Source organism: Triturus cristatus, chromosome 6 (genome assembly GCF_964204655.1).
Source record: "Triturus cristatus chromosome 6, aTriCri1.1, whole genome shotgun sequence".
NCBI lineage: Eukaryota > Metazoa > Chordata > Amphibia > Caudata > Salamandridae > Triturus > Triturus cristatus.
Genome location: NC_140589.1, coordinates 1762262665 through 1762282183, shown reverse-complemented (window position 1 = coordinate 1762282183; position 19519 = coordinate 1762262665). Strand labels below are relative to the sequence as shown.

The following is a 19519-nucleotide window of genomic DNA, read 5'->3' as shown; positions in this document are numbered from 1 at the left end:
GCACCAAAGGGACAAGTGAATTTTGTTACAGGACAAGTAGATTTATGAAGCAACCTGCCCAATGGACAAGTAGATATTTTATTACATTCCACACACCTGATTAATACACACCAAACAATCTCCACAAACCCACCATCCTATACAGACAAAGCCAACATCATATTCTAATACAATGATCAATGTGCAGCAACTATTTACCAATAATATAGTATCACCACCAATTATCATACTGGTATTTAACCATCAAGGGTATCCACATGTCATCCATTATAAGTCTGTACAGCCACCAGTACATGCACATACACACACACATACTCCACTGAGACAGCCACATACACATGTTCATACGATCGCACCTAACATACAATCAAGCACACACCATAAAATGCTCAGACACCAATCAACATACAACCGTTATAGACCAACACAAACCCACCATTTACCAGTGTTCTACATTATTAGTTCACCATCTTAATAAAACCATCACACTACATTAGAAACATTTCCAAACAACCAATGGCTCTCTTTTCAGGGTTAGCCGTCTTTAAGCTACTATACAATATCAGTTACTAACATATTCTATGAAGGCACTTTATTATATATGCTCATGAAAATAACTAAAATAAGTTGTATTACCTCCTTTTTGGTACGCTCAGTCCTGCGTAATTCTTGCCTTAAGGTTTCCACCTTTTGCATTGCAGCTTCCATCTCCTCCTCCTTGTCCCGGAGCTGGCGGACAAACTTCTGCTTTTGAGAGCGCAAGTCCGTTAGCCGTTCGTTCATCTCAGAGAACTCTTGCATGGCCAACTTGCGCTGACTGTGCGCATCTTTCAGTTCTTTTGTTTGAGACTTTAATCGTTCATTAGACTCAAGAAATTCCTGGATGTGACAAGGTACATTACAACATCAACGGTCAATTATACAGAAAACGGTGATATTTCTACAGAACAGGTTAAAATTCTTGACAGACACAACTGCTTTAAGATTGCTCTCAAGATAAAATATACTACAAGCTACAGCATCTAAAATCTCCAAAGTAAAAATTATTATATAGCAATTGGTAACACTATGTGTCATAAGGAAATCTTTTGGAGAAAAAATACCCAGCACCTGAAAGTTTTACTCAAAACGTTGAACCTCTACATATTTGTGTTGCAATTAAGCTTTTTATTTTCATTTAACTGTATTTCACTGGGATTCTGAAATACAGCAATGGCAGAAAACATATTGAAGAACACTCACTAAACAGAAACTAAAGAAATCCCTCTCCCTACACTGTCCCAACTCACCAAGGACTCAACAATGTAATTCCTGAAGAATACCTGTGCAATCACTTTTCTCCTGGAGCCTGGGAGGATAGGGGAGTTGAGGATAAACTGATGTGCTAAACTTATAAAAACTAATACAAGCCATTCTAAAAAACAAAATAAGCAAAGATGGACCTTAAAACAGGAAGTAAATAATAATTGGCTGTCTTAACTCTTTGTGTAGAGACTCCTTTCACATTTTAACTAATGGCAACCTTGTGCTTCTATAAGGCGGGGCTAGCAACTGTACCAAAACAGTTAAAAATATTTTTTTACCAGGAGAAGCACAGCGTATCCACCTCTCATATACTAGATCTGTCCAATTTATTGGAGCCTCTTTGCTCAGTTACAAAAACAGCTGTTCATAAATAAAATAACAGCTGTGTGGAAAACTTTGTATTGGTAATTAAATGAATACTGTGAATTTGGACTACCGGAGACATCAAGGATACAATTTACATTTTCCATTTTCAAGAGGTGGGGACAGGATACAAAGTTCAGAACAGACAAGGTATGGAAACAGCAAAAGTCAATCTAAATGTACATCTAAAAATGTATGCAAGACTAAAAGATGAAACACAATTTACTCTCAAGTTTGTGTTTTGAGGACTGAGAGAGATGTTGCCACAAAGCCATAAAAACTGCATTCACTCTGATGGGGTGGCATAAATACCCCCAAGGCATGTAACATTTATTTATTTGTAAAGCTCAGCAGTAACCCAAGAGTATAATGGAGATAGAACCAACAGAAGAAAGACAACAATGCTTGGATAAGGTTTAAGCGGCAGAAGATATAGGTGAACAAGTGGGTTTTTAGCTTTTTCTTAAAAGTTGTAAAATAGGAGGTCTGGTGGAGACCTAGTGGCACATCATTGGAGTTTGGGGCCCAGGACCCCAAATTATCTGCCCCTCTATCCTTTGCTGTAATGGGGCATCTGGCATATATATTTTATATGGTCGGAAGAAACCAATTTAAGTTCAGTGCAATAGAAAGCATTTTGTACCAGGCAAAGCATCTTAATTTGCATCTGACATTGGACTGCTAGCCAATAGGTTCAAATGGTGGAGGCAACAGCATAAACACATTGCTATGTTCAAAATACTTTGTAACATGTTGATCTAAGAAGCCAGGAGACCAAGGTATAAGGCATTAAAGTAGTCAAGGAGAGTCAATATCCGGAAACAAACTGCCTGTTTGACCGAGGGGAGAAATGGGAGAACTTTCCTTAACATGTGTAAAGTTAGTAAGAAGAAGGTCCAGCGCTTTCAAATGTGATACTGGAAGGACAAATCCTTCTCAATCATGCCCCAAGGTGCATAAGTTGTTCAGCTGGGGAGGGAAAACTGTCCAGAGGGGATGGCCAAGTTGTGCTGCACCAGCATGTCGATTCATTCCAATAAACCAGATTTCCATTTTTTCCTCATTCATTTTATGAAAATTGTCAGACATCTATCCATGTACTGCAACAAGACAGTCTCTAGAGACTGTGACCTAAGAGGCAAAAATTGTGTGTAATGGGCGTAAGATGAAACCTGGAGTTTGATCTGCATAATGAGCTCCCACAGGGGCTGTAGATAAATGGTGACAGAGTAAATCTCTGGGGTACCCCAAAACAGACCTGTCTTTCCTTGGGTCAGAATGGAAGCAGCAATCCCACTTGAGAGAGGCCCTTTAAAACACTTTAACTCACCTAAGGCATTGTTTGCGAGTTTGAAAGTCACTGAGAATCCAGAAACATCCTTGTTCAGCGCTTAGTCCTTGTCAATGGCAGGAACTATCACTGTTTCAGCACTGTGACCTACACAGTGGGGAGTGATCACTCCCTTCTTACAGAGATACTGTTAACAAATGAAGGAATTGTTAATAGCATCTCAACGGAGACTGGTCAAGGCTGGCTTCAACCCCAAAGGGATAGAAACCTGGACCAAGTTGTATGGGCATATGATCTAAGCCTACTATTGAACCCAAACACTCCTTTTGATGGAACAGCAGGGAGAGAGGTAATGTTCTCGGATTCCGCTTGGAATGCTTAAAGAGTGATGGTGAAGTCTTGGCCTTTGAAGCGTTTACTTCACTGTAGATGTCACTGATGTTTCGACAAAAAAAGAAGCCAGATCTTCACAGACGGAGGCATCACTGAAGGCAAGAGAAGGCCTGAGCTGCTTTGAACAGAGATAAGTGAGCTTGTCTGAAGAAACAAACTGCAAGAGGATAAAGTCAGATTTATCCACATGCATACAAGCCTTTTAGTGTTTGAGCTGGGGTCTCTATGAACACAGCAGCTCTGGAGAGTATTCCTGTTGAAAATTGGGCCAAACACCAGCTATAAGGAAAAGGATGTGCATAAATATCATATGGCAATCAACCTGAAGAATCACAAGGTTTGAAACCAAATCAACTAAAGCCATAATAACAACAATGTAGCTCTACATAGCACTTCAGACCAAGCCTCTAGCTCTTCTAAACACTGGCAGTAAAACATGTTACCATTATACAATAGACCAACCTCTGAAGGCGGAGTTGAACAGCATTCAAAATCATGACCTTCAGATTTTAGGAGATGTATGCATTAAATGTTAAACTCACTCAGCCATTGTGACAGGATTAAAAGAAGACTGCCCTGTCCTCAATTGATGGCAGAAAACAAGAAGTATGAAAGTATAAAGGCAGTAGGGCAAACAACAAGAGTTGCCACCTCTGGCCTCAGAAATGAATACAGTTATCAGTTCAGCCAGAAGGTAGTTGAGAACATCTAGGACCTGAGAAGTAAACATTTTATTGACATTGCATGCGATACTGAATTGGGTATTTTAAAAGATGCCCACTTAGTTTCAGCCAGTGTCCAATAGAGACTGTTATTTTGTACCAGTACAGTGTGTGGTCGAGAACTCATCTGTACAGTGACTAGTCCTTTGCAAAAGGTAGCTGAATTTCCAATATAATTCACTCACACCTAAACAAACTCAACCATGACACCTCTTGCATAGTTCTTTTTTTAACTAATGGCTTGTTTAGCATATTATTAATTCACATGGTTCTGTTACTCTGCTCTCATCTCAACACATATCGAGCCAAGGTAAATATTAGATTTGTGATTCATGTTCCAATCGTGGGTCTAACATTAAAGCAAGACACTTTCAGAATGATTTTATACAGTCTGATGACCTCAGGAGTACCAGTCTAATACTGTTTGGAAGTCTGAAAAACTGAAACAACTCCCGTATGACAAGTTTTATAATAGCCCTAATATCTTCTGTTTATAAAATCTCTATTTGTATTTATTTTCCGTCTGCATTTCAGCATTAGAAAATAGTATTCCAAAACATCAAGCGTGCCTCTCGGGCATGGACCACATAGAGCTATGATAGAAAATGGCTTTTTATGACTACCCTGAGAGACATTCAAGTGCCAGCAACACACCATAGAGGAACAAAACAGAGACCTGAACATTAACCGAGAAAGTGAGTATACCTTTGAAAAAGTGTAAACCTGGCTGACAAAAACAATTGATTATATGAGAAGATGATTTAGAGAGACTCACACACACTGGTAAATAGGAGCAAGCAGGATAGATAGTGCATGCTAGGTCACATCTGATCAGTGGCACATATAATACCCCTTGCATGACTGGGTGCATTCTCTTGAACGGAAAAATGCTGTTGACGTGCACCCATCACACACAAAGTGTGACTGTCAATGCAGAAGCTGTATATAAATGCAAGCCTCTAAAGACCAGTAGGACAAACGTGCACTAGCAGTGAGGTGGACAGTCAAACAGTGGTGAATGGCCAAGAAGGTTTTAGCTCAGAGTAAAAAAAGACTAAAATCATCAACTTTATTAATTAAGAACAAATGCAGAACTTATTGTCAAGGTTTGCTGTGCTATCCTATGTGGACTCCAGCATCTCACCGCCCCTCACAACAAAACATATCAGGGAAATATTCAACAACTGGTTGGCCATGAAACCTTGAATTTGAGCTGTTACAAGGTATACTTTAAATCTGTTTCACAAATTAATGAAAAATGTGCCTTTTATACACTCTCAAGACCAATGCCAGTCAAATATTATCTAAACTAATAGCTTCTATTTAAAGTTAACAAAACTTTCACCAGCATGTTTGGGAAATGTAACTATGCTAAGGTCTACCTGGACTCAGTAAATTAGTTTATTATTCAGGAGAATGGGATGCCAGTGAAAGCCTAAACACCATGCTTAAAGAAGCAAGTAGGAACAACAAAGGCATTACATGGCACGTCCAGTGTACCTTCATTATAGAACAGCCCACCTCCCTACATAAATAAAATTCAGATCCAGCTCTCTACCTACACTCACTTCCAACTAAAAAATAAACAGGAAGTAACTTATAAATAGTTCAATAAATTAGTAACTTCATTCTGATTCAGCCAATTGACTGAATAAATTAGGAGTTGATTTTGTTATTATGAAATAATGTTGACCAACACATATCGAGGATTACATAGGGTGCACCATATGTCCCATCCTTGAGTTCAATCAGCTACACTGCAAAGCGCGAGGAATAAGACTGTTGCAAACATATTTCTATCTGTGCAAAGATCACTTTGTCTAATAACTAGTCTAAAAAAAGGCCTGTTGGAGATGGGATGATAGCTGACAAAGCAAACACAAGAAGATGATGGACGGAGCATTGAAACATTTCAGCCACTCACCCCCAGATCTGGGTTGAATCCATAATCGTTCTTTAGTTCACTTCACCACCCCAGTTCAGACCCAGCCAGCTGCAAATCAGTCTTGACCCTGTTCTTCATGGAAACAGTCCAGCCCGAACTGCCAAGCTAGACCTTCCCTGGACTGGAAACAAGCATCCTGGGACCGGTTTCTGGTTAACACCCCTCATCAGCCAGGCTAGCTTGAATCCAGTGGCAAAGTGAGCAAGGGACCCACGTCTGGACATACCCTGCCAACTTAGGGTGAACAAAGCAAACACAAGGAGTTGACGGACGGAGCGCTGAAACTTTTCAGACACTCACCCCAATCACAGATCTGGGTTGAATCCATCATCGTTGTTTAGCTCACTTCGCCACTCTAGTTCAGACTCAACCATATGCAAATCAGTCTTGACCCTGCTCCTTATGAGAACAGCCCAGCCTGAAATGCCAAGCCGAGTCTTCCCTGGACTGGCAACAAGCATCCTGGGACCAGTTTCGGGGTAACACCCCTCATCAGCCAGGCTAGATTGAATCCAGTGGCAAAGTGAGCAAGGGACCCATGTCTGGGCATACCCTGCCAACTTAGGACGAACAAAGCAAGCAATAGTGTTTGCATTGATAGCTGGCAAATACATCACTGTCCAGTCTATTTCACTTCTAGAGTGAGCTCCACCAGCATTTTCTTTTTTAAATGCAGTGGGTTGACCCCCGCCTGGAAGAATCTGTGGTCAGATATGTTTTAAGACATGGGCAGAGTGGGCAATCGCCTAGGGCGCACACATTCCAGGAACGTGAACTTTTTCCTCTATATTTCTTCTGTCTATTTCTCCATCTCAACATATAACTAAATATTTTTGGCATCAGGGGGCTCACATTTGGGGAAAATGGGAAATAAAATTCAAAGCTGTTCAGAACAGGGGCTCCAATAATATTTTCCACAAAAGCCTTAAAATGATACTGTCTGAGGTTTACTTCTAAAGCTGTGCAATTACAGTCCGAAGGCTCACAGTGACAGGTGATTCAGTCCTTCTAAGCAGTCTGCACAAAAACACTGAGATAGAGTTAAGGAAAATTCCTCCTGGCCACGATTCCACATGCAATGTGCCAAAGATCTGGCTTGGCATAATGATCAAACGCACAGCTGAGGCATACTAATTCATATACCGCATATATAAAAAGTAAAAGTGTTATAAATAGTTCATTACATCACCGAAATAAAATGTAACAACATCACAAAAAGTAGGACATTAATTCTTTTAATCACAAAATTTGCACCGGCCTTCTACCTCTAAAAGGATGAAAGTCCAAATTAGCGAAGCGTGTATTAGAACCCCAAGTTACAAGCAATTTAATGAGCTGAACTACTGAAAAGAATAACACACCTTGAGACTATTATTGACTCAGTTTTGCATTTTAAGAAGAGTTTCAATGTTCTTAAACTTGAAAAAGAATTCAGACTTTAGAAACATTTACAGGATATGCTACACAAGTGGGAAAAACGGCTAGAATACTTTCTGGGACAATTTAATTATATAGCAATACCCAGTTATCAAATCTCTGTGCTGCTACCTTTATAATCTGTCGACCTGGAGTTCTAACTACGTATGACACCACAGACGTGCTGGATCTTTAATGCAGCTGAAAAACTCTGCAAAAATACTGGCTCCATAATATATTGACATCTATCAAAAATGTACAATGACTTCAACATTTGTTACACTATATTTTTGTCTTACTTTGAGGCGCTACTTACTTGTTCACTTAGTCTTGAAGAAACTATACATTTATCAAAACATTAGATATTGCTCTCCAAAGGGATAACAGTTCTACAGGAGATGATGTTTTTTTTCCAGCAATATCAGTACTTTGTCAATTGAGAAGAAAATAATAAAGGTGTCACAATTCTGCAAAGTGTGCTTGTTTACCCAGTTATTATGCTGTTGAACACTCTATTATCATACATTAAGCAGTCTAAGAAAACAAACGCAAAGCCAAGAGAAGCATCAGGCTTAAAGTAAATTATTGAGTGCCTAATCTAGCGGGCAAAATGTTAATTGCTGCTTCAGGTGTTATGCAATCATATGTGTTAGGGCATCATAATTTTAAACAAAACGTATGCAACTTTTTTTGTATACAACCGTTCCCACCAGTGTTTAATAGAACCATACATTCATGTACAATTTCTTACCTCTCAAAGAGTGCCCTTGGCAATTGTACCTTTTAAGCTTTTTCTCCCTGTTTGCAAGTTTCTGTAGATGTTTTTATAGAAAGGCGTTCTATGTGGGCCAATGTCACTTAGACACGAAGTTCTCATTAACCTCCTTTCATAAATTGTTGTTTTCAGTGTGTTAGTTGAACTGAATCAAGTGTTAGTTGAACTGACTCAAGAAACAATTCCCAAAAAGCACAGCTATGTTAAATAAAATCGAAGGACTAGAATCCCTGGTCCCGGTCGCATCACCTTATCGGGTGATCAAGTGCAGAGTAATAAGCCAATACTTCAAGGACAGATCAACAAAATCACACAATACACAAATGACACAACTGCTACTACTTCACCACAAACACTACCCACAGCACAACTCAATGGACCACCTTTGCCATCCTCTCCGCTAACGGCTTTAATCCTGAAATACCTGAAAGCCACATCATATGCAGACAATCTCATACCGTCATCATTTGGGAAACGTCTCTCGAGAAGCGTTGTCACCTCGCTAAACGTCAATGCATCTCTGAACCTAGGCATCTTCAAAGACACACTCAAATCCGGTCAGAGCCTGTCTCCCCTGTAGAAGAAGACCAGCCTCAAATGAGATGACCTAGCTAACTATTGACCGATCATTCACCTATCATTCCCATAAAGATAACTGAAAAGGTCTCTGAGACTCAACTGGAGAAGCTCAGAAGCAAGGCCCTAATTAAGACAGCAGTACAAATTGGAGACAGCCACCATTCAAGGTGTCGATGATGGTCTTCTAACCTCCGACAGTGGAAACCCTAGCTTTTTTGTCCCATTCGATGTCCCTGCAGCATTCCACACTGTAGTCCACTGAGCCCCACTCAACACACTCACTTTCCAAATCCCATTATTGTAATTGTCCTGCAGTGATCCATATGTCACCTGAAGAAATGAGCCTGGATGGGGACCTTTAGGCCTGAATCCATCTCCATCAACTATGGTGTTTCCCAAGGCTACATCCTCTTAGCAGTGATCTTCCAACAGTAAAATCTAGCTAGGTAGGACATCTGCATTCACCAATATGTGGAAGACACCCAGAACGTCTTCAAAATATCATCAGGCAACAACAATGACCCCCTGAAAGACTGCCTAGTCACCATTTAAACATGGAGGTACGAATCCTTCCTAGAGCTGAATCACTGAGAGAATTTGTACTCATTGTCAATGGCTGTAAACGACAAGAGGTGCATTGAGTAATCTGGATTGTTTTACTCTGCAACTTGACAAAAGCTCAGTGTCCCTGATAGTTCAGGTGCATTGAGTTCAATGTCATGATCCTCATCATACACCAAAGAAAGATCTATGGACCGCCTGCTACCACCTGATCCTGCTCTGTAACGTGAAACTCTTCCCACAAGTAACTTCAGAACATCCCTACAGGTATTATATAGCTATGTCCTAGAAAGCCAACAGAGGTCACTGAAGAGTGTTAAACATACAGCAGTCAATCTCCTTAAGGGCCTTCACAAATACAACAGAATTACTCCAACACTCGAAGAACTACAGTGAATTCCACCGCCTGTGAGTATCACATTCAAAACCTGCTGCACCATCTTATAAGGCAGTCGAGAACAACACTCTGCCCTACCTGGTGGCCAAGTTCAAGACATTCTGTGGAACATGAACTACCCACAGTAGTAGCACTGCCGGATTGGAAATAAGAAAATAAATAAGGGTATGGAACTCAATCTCTTCCGGCAGGTCCCATTGTGTCTCCACTTACACAAGAAGTGGACTCTTTTCAAACAACACCTTGTTTCAATGTAAACCTCCCAGTTGCTCAAATCTCTGAGATACCCTCATTTCTCCTACCCGCTTGACTCCTGTCATGCCACTCTTTGAGCATCTGATTCTACCACACCCCTCTCCCAAGTTTTGGAGACAGAGCCCTCCCCTAGTTTACCCTTTCTTTCCCTCTCACGTTCTCTGCCCTTGTGCACACATCGACCCCCGCTACCCAATCATGCATTGTATACTTCTCACTTGAACAACACTCTATAGCTTTGTAGCAAGCTATGCACTACAGAAGTCGCACACTTATATACAAAGAAAGAGATGAATACGGGGATCGTCCAAGTCAGAGAATACAGGGAAAGTAGTGGACTGTATCGACCAATGGGTAGTTGTTGCATCTGCTGGCAATTTCAGTGTCCCTGTGACTTTGGTCAACCAAGGAAATCACTCTGTGCAAAAGGTACTGAGGTAAACAGGAGAGCTGGAAGTGGATGCCCTGTGCAGATTAACAGAGGGCAAGATAGATTAGGTTAGCATTTGATGTCTTGCATATCTGTGAGAGGATGGCAGAGCATTCCCCAGACAACAATTCCCTATGTGCATAAGGTGCAACCAACAGCTGTCTTTTTATTAAAATTATTTGATGTAGGTTTCTCACCAGTACACATTTTTATAACTCCTGAAGTGTGCTGGAAGTCGAGAAATACTCCACAGTCTTCTGCAGGTGTACTCTAGTAGAACACAACACATTTCAATAAACTCGTTGAACAGTCTGCTAGCAAGAACCTGAACGATGCATAACAAGCACTGCTGGAAATATGTTTTCATTATAGTCTTGCAGAAGAGGACACAATTGCAGTCTTACCTTGTGCAGGTCATCCTTTTCTTGCTTTAGTGTTTTGATTTGCTTCTCAAGAGCCTTGACCTGTCTTGTAACTTCTTCTAAGTCTTGTCTCGAGGAAGTGACCTCCTCTAACCTTTGCTCCAGCTGACCCGAATCTACCAAAATATAATGTAAAATAAAGTTTCTTGCATAAGTGTTAAGATCAGCTTTAGATAAACTGCTATTCATTTTAAAGCTATTTCTGAAGTCGTCATAAACAGTGCTCAGGTCACAATTCATGATATCTGGCATGCACAAACTCCCACCATCTGACCTATCATTTAGGCATATTACACACTTTAAAAATCCAGCACGAACTTCTATAGATAGAATGTAGACAGTGGGATATTGGAAAACAAATGACTCATCTGGTAGAGACTCTATACAGCCGCAAATTCCTTGCCTTAGAATTATCCCCTGGCGTCAGACTGGATCTGGAAATTGTTTGTGAGCAGCACCCCTGCGCTCCTGTAGGTGGTCTCGTTCAGCTCTGCGTGGCATTGATTGCATATTCCATGCTGAAAGGACGTCTGTGGTGCCTACATAGGCACCACCCAGGTGTCAGTTACCTTTCGCGACTTTCCACATAAGAAGCGCAGAGCCACCAAGTACAGTGATCACTGGTGTTGTAAAACTAGGGCCCTGGAAGGAGAAAGCCCTGTTCCTAGAAATCCATTTGCAGAGAGGGAGGATGGGTGGGTCTGTCAGACAGGGATCTGCGGCTAGCTAAAGTCTCTACCGGATAAGGTGTTCCCGAAAGTAAGTAACTTGTTCATCTGATAGAGACTTCTAGCCGCAGATTACTTACTTTAGAATAGATACCCAAGCAATACTGCCCCGGAGGTGGGTCTGCGGACCAATTTCACATAAGGAAATTCTGCAAGACCGAATGGTTAAAGTGCCCATCACTACGGAGCTGGCTATCCAGACAATAGTGTTTGGTAAACGTGTGCAGGAAGTCCACGTTGCTGCCTGGTAAATGTCAAGGAACAGAACTCCATGAACTAAAGCAGTTGTGGCAGCTTTAGCTCTGGTGGAATTAGCATGAAACCTCTCAGGAGTTGCTTCTTAGCCAATGTGTAGCAGATTTCAATACAGAGCACGGTCCTCTTCTGTACAGCCCGTCCTTTCTTTGCTCCGACATACCCCACAGAGAGTTGGTCATCCACTCAAACTCTCGTGTGCGGTCAAGACGGTGAAGTCACTTCTCTTCCTTTGAGGGATGAGTCAAAGCATGAAAAGTAGGCAAAGTGATGGTTTGGTCTACATGAAATTAAGTGACCACTTTCGGAAGAAAGGAAGCTCTTGAAAGAAGCACCAGTTTGACTGGGTAGATGATAAGATAAGGAAACTTGGATGATAAGGCCTGAAGCTCACTGACCCTCTGGGCAGATGCTATAGGAAGGCCGTCTTGATGGTAAGGAGCCTGAGAGGACAGATGTGTAAGGGCTCAAACAGAGCGCACATCAGGAACGTCAGGACCAGATTAAGGTCCCACTGAGGCATTATGATGGGAGAAGGAGGAAACATATGTAGCAATCCTTTCAAAAACCTATGTACAATAGGGAATTGTAAAAGGAAAGGTTAGTAAGGCAACTGCAGAAAAGCAGGTGTAGCTGAAAGATATACCTTAATAGGGCCCAGAGCAGAGCCTTGCCAGGCAAGGGAAAGAGCAAACGGATTAACCTTAGAAAGGGAAGTAGAAATAGGGTCAACTTGTTTCTCTGCACACCATGTCACAAACCTGCCCCAACAGCAGGTGTATACCGTTTTGGTGGAGGGATACCTGGCTGCCAGAAAACGATTGCTGACTTCATGTGGATGGTCAAAGCGGTCACCTTTCGCCGCTCAATCTCCATGCAAAAAAGCGGCTGCTGCGGCAGAAGATCGTATCGAAGGGGCGGCCTGTTCGGGGAACCGATGGCTATGCTCAACAGCTCGGGATAACAGACTCTCCATGTCCAATCTGGAGCCACAAGGATGACTTGGGCCCAGTCATTCCTGATCTCCTTGAGAACCCTGGGCAGGAGCGGTATGGGTAGAAAGGCGTATAGGAGGCCTGAGCTCCTCTCGAGATGAAAAGCATCTCCAAGCGAGAGCCACCTTGGAAACTCCAGTGTGCAGTACTGCTGACATTGGGCATTCTCGTCGGTGGCAAACAAATCTAACCAAGGCTCTCCCCTCTGCTGAAAGAGACTTTGCACCACTTCTGGATGGAGACGCCATTCGTGGTCCGTGAGGCATCATCGGCCGAGTTTGTCCGATATGGCATTCGGAGAAGCCACCAGATGTTGAACCACCAGGGCTATGCCTTGCTGTTCCAGCCATGCCCAGAGATGCAGTGCCTCGACGCCACACTACCCTGTTTGTAGTAGTAATACATGGCAGTGTTGTTAACTATGAACAATTGCACCTGGGTGGAGGGTAGAATGGCTTTCAATGTCAATCGGATCGCTCAGAGCTCCAACAGGATGATGTGGAGTCCGGATTCCGCCGGAGACCAGAGCCCTCTAATTGCCACCTCTCCCAGATGGCCACCGCAGCCCAGGAGTTACGCATCTGTCACTACTGAGTGATCTGGTTGGGAAAGGGAGAGAGGTCTGCCGCTGAGCCAATCATGGTTCATTAACCACCACTGCAGATCTTTCGCAGTTCCTTTCGAGATCTGGACCAATTCAGAGAGATTTCCCTGATGCTGTGTCCATTGGAACTTCAGGTCCCACTACGGAGCCCGCATATGCCAATGGGCATCTGTCATCAGTGGCATGGAGGAGGCCATGAGACACAGTAGCTTTAGAGTCAGTCTCACCGAAATTCAGTATAGAGGCTGAAGCATTGGTATCATATCCTGAATATCCTGGACTCGGATGTTTGGGAGGATAGGCTCAAAAATGCAACATGTCCAGAACAGCTCTGATGAAAGGGATTATGTGAGAGGGAGCCAGCTGTGATTTAGGCACATTGATAGTGAACCCCAGAAAATGCAGAAGGTCTGTCATAGTCTGGAGTTGGGAGACAACAGCAGCCAGTCGTCAGGATTGGGGAAGACTGGCACCCCTGATCTCCACAGAAGAGCTGCAACCACCGCCGTCACCTTGGTGAACACCTGTGGGGTGCTGGTGAGTCCAAATGGGAGCACAGCAAACTAAAAGTGCTTGTGGCCCATCATGAATGGAAGGTAACGCCTGTGGGCAGGCACGACTGGGATATGGAAATATGCATCCTACAAGTCCATTGCTACAATCCAGGCTCCTGGGTCCAGGGCAGATAGGACTGAGCTAGAGTTAGCATTTTGAACTTCTACTTCTTGAGGAAGAAGTTGAAAGAGCTCAGGTCTAGGATAGGACAAAGGCCTCCATCCTTCTTGGGCACCAGAAAGTAGTGTGAATAACAACCACGGCCCACTACTGGTTTCTGCACTCTTTTTTCTACTCCAATTGCAAAAAGAGCTGTCACTTCCTGGTGGAGAACAGATAGGTGATTCTACATCAGCCTACTGTAAGTAGGTGTCATGAAGGGGGGACGTTTCGAAGAGGAGGGAGCAGACCCTTCAGACAATCTGCAAAATCCACCTGCCCAAGGGACTGCCAGCGGTGCAGGTGATGGCGAATCATGACGCCCAATGGGTGCCCATGATGGTAAGTAGGCGGACTTGGAGAGTTATGAGGCTGCGGCTGATGGGGGTTGTTGGACTGACCCGATCGATGGCTACCTGACCCACAGGGCCTGTAGGTGCCGCATCCATGGCCCGAGAGATGATGAAAAGCTTGCATGCTGCGGTGGGTGGATGGGTAAGGATGTGGCTGTACACCCCTTCTGTGGTCCCAAAAAGAGCAAAAGGCAGTACTTAAAATTCTCCAGCGCCGAATATCCTTTGTCTCAGAAGAGAATGGAGCCATCAAAGGGCATGTCCATAAGAGAGGATTGGACATACCCTGAAAAGCCAGTCCTTCTCAAACAGGCATGGTGCCCTAAGGCCGAAACTGCTCTGCCTAGTGGGTTGGTGGTATCAAGTCCACATCGTATTGGAACTTCGCTTCATCTCTCACATCTGCAACAGCCTGAGAAAGTACAGTACGGTCCTCCTCTGCAACTGGATCCTTGGGGCCTGGGTGGATGCAGGGCCAGAGTCATCGGCAAGAATCCAGCAGTGGCCCCTACCAAACCCACGGGGCCCAAAGGCACGTTGGTGGGAATGGGGTGCCTAATTAAGAGGTGCATGGTCTCATAAAACTCTCGGGAGGTGGGCGGGGATCACTCAGGCTCCTGAAAACTGGGGGAGACACAGAGTCAGCCCAGGTACTGGCACAACCGCAGAGCCAAGCCTCAGGTGGCGATGCTCCTTCGTCTCTGCGGTTGATGGACAGGTCAAAGTCAAAGACCATTTTGACTTCTTACTCTTCTTTTTGTGGAATTTACCTGAATGGCTCGATGACTTGGAATGCGACAACTACCTTGGGCTCAACAACCGCCCCATGGACCTTCCTCTCAACGCTGTCCTTGCTCATTGTGTCATGGTGACACATGTGTTGAGTCGCCAGGAGCTTGAAGGATTGCACCCTCAAGGCCTTCAGGTGCATGGTGTGGCAGTCGGAACAGGCCTTCAGGTCATGGCCTCGCTCAAGGCACTACAGGCAAACAAGGTGCAGGACCGACATCTGTCAATGGAAGGCACCACAGGGCTTGTAGTTGGTCTTCTTGGAGGACATCCCTGCTACAACAGGAGGTAAGATTTCAAAAGATTTCGACAAAAAGTAACAGAAACATAGCCAAAAAGCGACTAAGGAGTAGCTCTTCCCGGACCTGCACTGAATGGCGTGGAAAGTAAAGAACCGACGCCAGCATGCCTGGTTGGCACCCATGGCACCGCAAGCGTAATTTTCAGCATGAACGACGCCAACAATGACACGTGGAGCTGAACGACGCCACCTACCTGCACGCAGGGGTACTGCTCACAAAGAAAGTTCTGAATCCAGTCTGATGCCTGGGGATAATTCTACGGTAAGGAATCTATAGCTAGAAGTCTCTATCAGATACATCAAATTTCATAGATATATACTGGCACATTTTAGCATGAAAGAAACTGCAAACCAGACTAGAGACACATTCAAGATTGCTGTATGATATCACTATATATCATATCCCAAGAATCATCAATAGCAAGTCTCATCTGTGATTACTTAAGTGGCTAAATATGAAACTTCCTGGAAAGAAAGTCTAGTGGAAGATAACCACTGAAAATGAAATCGAAGATCTTTTTAATAAGCATTTTCAGCAGAGATAGCAAATCAAAACTCCAAGGAGTATGATAACACCGGGCAATGCAAAAAACACTCTCAAGTTGTTTCATTGCCAATATCTCATGTTTGCCTAAATTCTGTTAATATCAAATGGGAAGGGAGAGAGTTTGACCTTGGGAGGAAAAAACCTTTAATACAGAGGGAGAGTCCTCTCTCAGAACTTCTAGGAGCCAGAGATCTGACATCTCTAATGACTGACCCACAACTACAGTACACTAATGTCTAATGGGAAAAAAGTATGTAGTACCACTGCTGGGAACATCAGGACCCAGATGGGCTGCAGAGTTTGAGCAACGAATTGAGGGTTATTACAGGTGTTCCAAAAAGGCCTTCTCTCTCTTTCAAACTAACAAGCTGAGGAAATGATCAATCACAGGGAACTGTAGGTTTGGGCTGCAAGAGGGCAGGTTGGCTCCACGGTTGCTACCAGACACTTTTATAAGCATTTACCTATCTGACCTGGACCCGTAATGCAACTGAAAATGCAGTTATCCTTAGATGGCAAATAGTGTGGACAGTATTTCAGGTGATGTTTACGGCACATTAATCTAGAAGCCTACTCTGATAAAACCCAGAAGGCTCAACCAGAGGTCTGTAGTGATGAGCATCTAACCACAAATTACTTTGTTCCTATAATTCTTTGATCCTCTTATGATGTCTTTTCTACTACCTCGCTTGATTACCACTCAGTACTGCACATTTTGTATGCAAGCTGTTTATAAATAGCAATTAGTGTGCCAAGTTAGTGGATATATTTTAATTAAATATATCCATTTATTCATCTCTTCAAGCAGTGCTTTGCTCCGTTTATGACTATCAGCTTTGTAGCTAAAAGACTGAAGCTTCCAGTATTGTTCCTGAGCTTTACAGTGCTTGAGCATGGAAAAGCGAAACAAGATTTTTGAACTGAAGTAATTAATAAACTTTGAGACATAAATATTTAAGTGGTCAGATGTTCTATGAAATGGGTGCACAAGCAGATGCTATATTGTGAAATGTGAAAATACACCACTGGAACCCGCATCATGCTTACAAGATTTCTTCTAAGTTTTTGTCATAGAACAAAAATAATTTCTTATTTACTTAAATGGAATTAATTTTGGAAAACACTTGATCCCTATGGTACCTACGTTTAAGTAATGCCTTTTGCAAAAAATCCTAAATTTAACACCACCCACCACCTACTCCTTCAAGCTCTGCCTGCAACCTAGCCGCTCCTAGCCAGACCAAAGGGCCACGCCCCCTTGTGAACCTACCCTCATTCATCGAGAACCTCACTTCAGTGAAATGAAAATAAAATGTATAAAGCTCGACAATTAGCCGGGGGTATCTAGGCGAACAATACTGCTGGGAAGATCCATAAGACGAGTGACAGAGTTATTTGCGGAAGAGCCAGGTTTTTAGGTATTTCCTGAAATCTAACATTAAATTTAAGTTCTGTTGGAATAGAGTTCCACAGCCTCGGGGTGTGTACAATGAAGCCCCGTCACTCCAGTTGGCTTTTTAAAATCTGGGGATTACAAGATTACCGCTTGTGGTTGAGCGTAGAGGGCGAGAAGTAATGTAGTGTTGAAAACGCTGAATCAAATAGGTCAGGGCCGACAGCTTGTTGAGCCCTGAAGTCAATACAAAGTGCCTTAAATTGAATGCGTTTTATCAATAGGGAGCGAGTGTAGTTGAATTAGTGCTTGGGAAGCTGATCTGTGTTTTGGAATGCCCAGTAGTAGCCGTGGCAATATTGGTGGCAATTTCTAGTGTAATTTAGAACTTTACAATTCCACACTAAGAACAATCTGCCTTGGTTATTTCAATATGTTTTTACAAAAGTCCACCTATGTTGTCTAAACCTCTTCCATGAAACCTCGGTATCTAAAAATCTCTTCGATGCCTTTCTGTACTTCATCGATACTTAACGGAAATACACAGAAATTATTATAAACTGAAATATGGCTGAATTTAGTAGTAATGAATCATTTTTTAACTGCATATTTTCTGCTGTTTGATTTCGCCAAGCCGAGTTAAAATCAGATGGGTCTCACTTAAATCTAAGCCGAGGCTCAAACTACACAACTACAGGCAGCTCATGCAGTACTGCAACCTCTGCTGTTACTTGCACACGCAACTGAGTCGACAAAAATCTATTTCAGACACTACTGGTTTTAGACAATAACTCTAATTTCTTTCCTACTCAGTCACTCACAACACGTTGCAATGTTTACAAAATATTGAAAACTTCCACTAGGGTAACTGGAAATCAAATAAAAACCCACGTCACACCAATAAGCAGCCCAAATGACAAAACAAGGTTCAACTGAATGAAAACTGAAACCAACCGTCCAGAAAAGGATGGCAGAGATGGGCCTGTCCCAGTTAAGCACTCAAACAACGACTCTTGGTAAGACCAAGCTGCCTCTTTTTGCCTACCCAATCTTTGCTGTATGCATTCTGCACACTCAATGGTCTCATTTATAGACCTAAAGGTGCACTGATGTGGTTGCAACTAACAAGGTGCCATCTCACTGCCTGATCCAGTACACTGCGTGGAGTCTGGTACTGACCATCAGCTCATCACCTGGAAGAAGGGATTATGGGCCCAGTTCACAAAGGTAAACTGAGTGGAAAGTCTAACTCTACGACTCGCAAATGCCCTTTGTGAACACTGAAAGCCGTAAAGTTAGACTTTCGTCTCAGTTTACCTTTGTGAATTGGGCCCTATATGTTAAGGTCAATAATATTGTGCTAGCTACTGCAAATGGTGATGGGTACGCAAGGTGCTGACTCATTTGTAGATTATTCCTACAGATAGTTTTAGCTGTCTGTTATCGAAAGACCTACCGTGTACCATACCGACACATTGTCCTTTGGGTCAGTCGATGGCTTATGATAGGTTTCCTTTCTTGTCAATCTCATTTAGTAGCTTCCTATTGAATGGCTTTCCTTCTTGTGTTTGTCCCTCCCTACTACATGACTATTTTTAAATCCTTTAATGGGACGACTTGTATCTTTTTATGTCTGACATTAGAGAATTATCCTTTTCTTTCAGTACCTCATAGAAGTGCATTTGCTTTCTTTCTCTGTCCGCTGCGTCCTGCTTTGCTTCCCTCTTCACATTCAGTCACCTTTTATCCCTGTTTTGCTTCCTTCCCCCTCAGCTCGTCCGTTGCTTCCTGAGCCCCACACATCCTGGTCATCTATTTAATCCCTCCCCCAGCTACTCTGTTCCAACAATCCTCCTGGCTCACCGCCGCACCCTGACACTTGCAAGAATTAAGTTGCCCTCCCCTCTCCCCACTCCCTCCCCGCCCCACCCCTCCCTTACTCAGGTCTGGTAGCTGTAGTTTTCTACTGGGTGGCTCCTTTCTCTA

General features: G+C 43.0%; 1 protein-coding gene across 3 annotated transcripts in view; it reads right to left on the bottom strand.

Annotated features, from left to right (window-relative positions):
• CDC42BPA (CDC42 binding protein kinase alpha) overlaps window positions 1-19519 on the bottom strand; it is a 797672-nt gene that overhangs the window by 291090 nt on the left and 487063 nt on the right. For all 3 annotated transcript variants that reach the window (XM_085613029.1, XM_085613030.1, XM_085613031.1), the window contains exons 12-13: window positions 10837-10970; window positions 637-879 (exon numbers count right to left, since the gene is read on the bottom strand). In XM_085613029.1, coding sequence (XP_085469155.1) covers window positions 637-879; window positions 10837-10970 — 377 coding nt within the window. The remainder of the gene's footprint in view (window positions 1-636; window positions 880-10836; window positions 10971-19519) is intronic.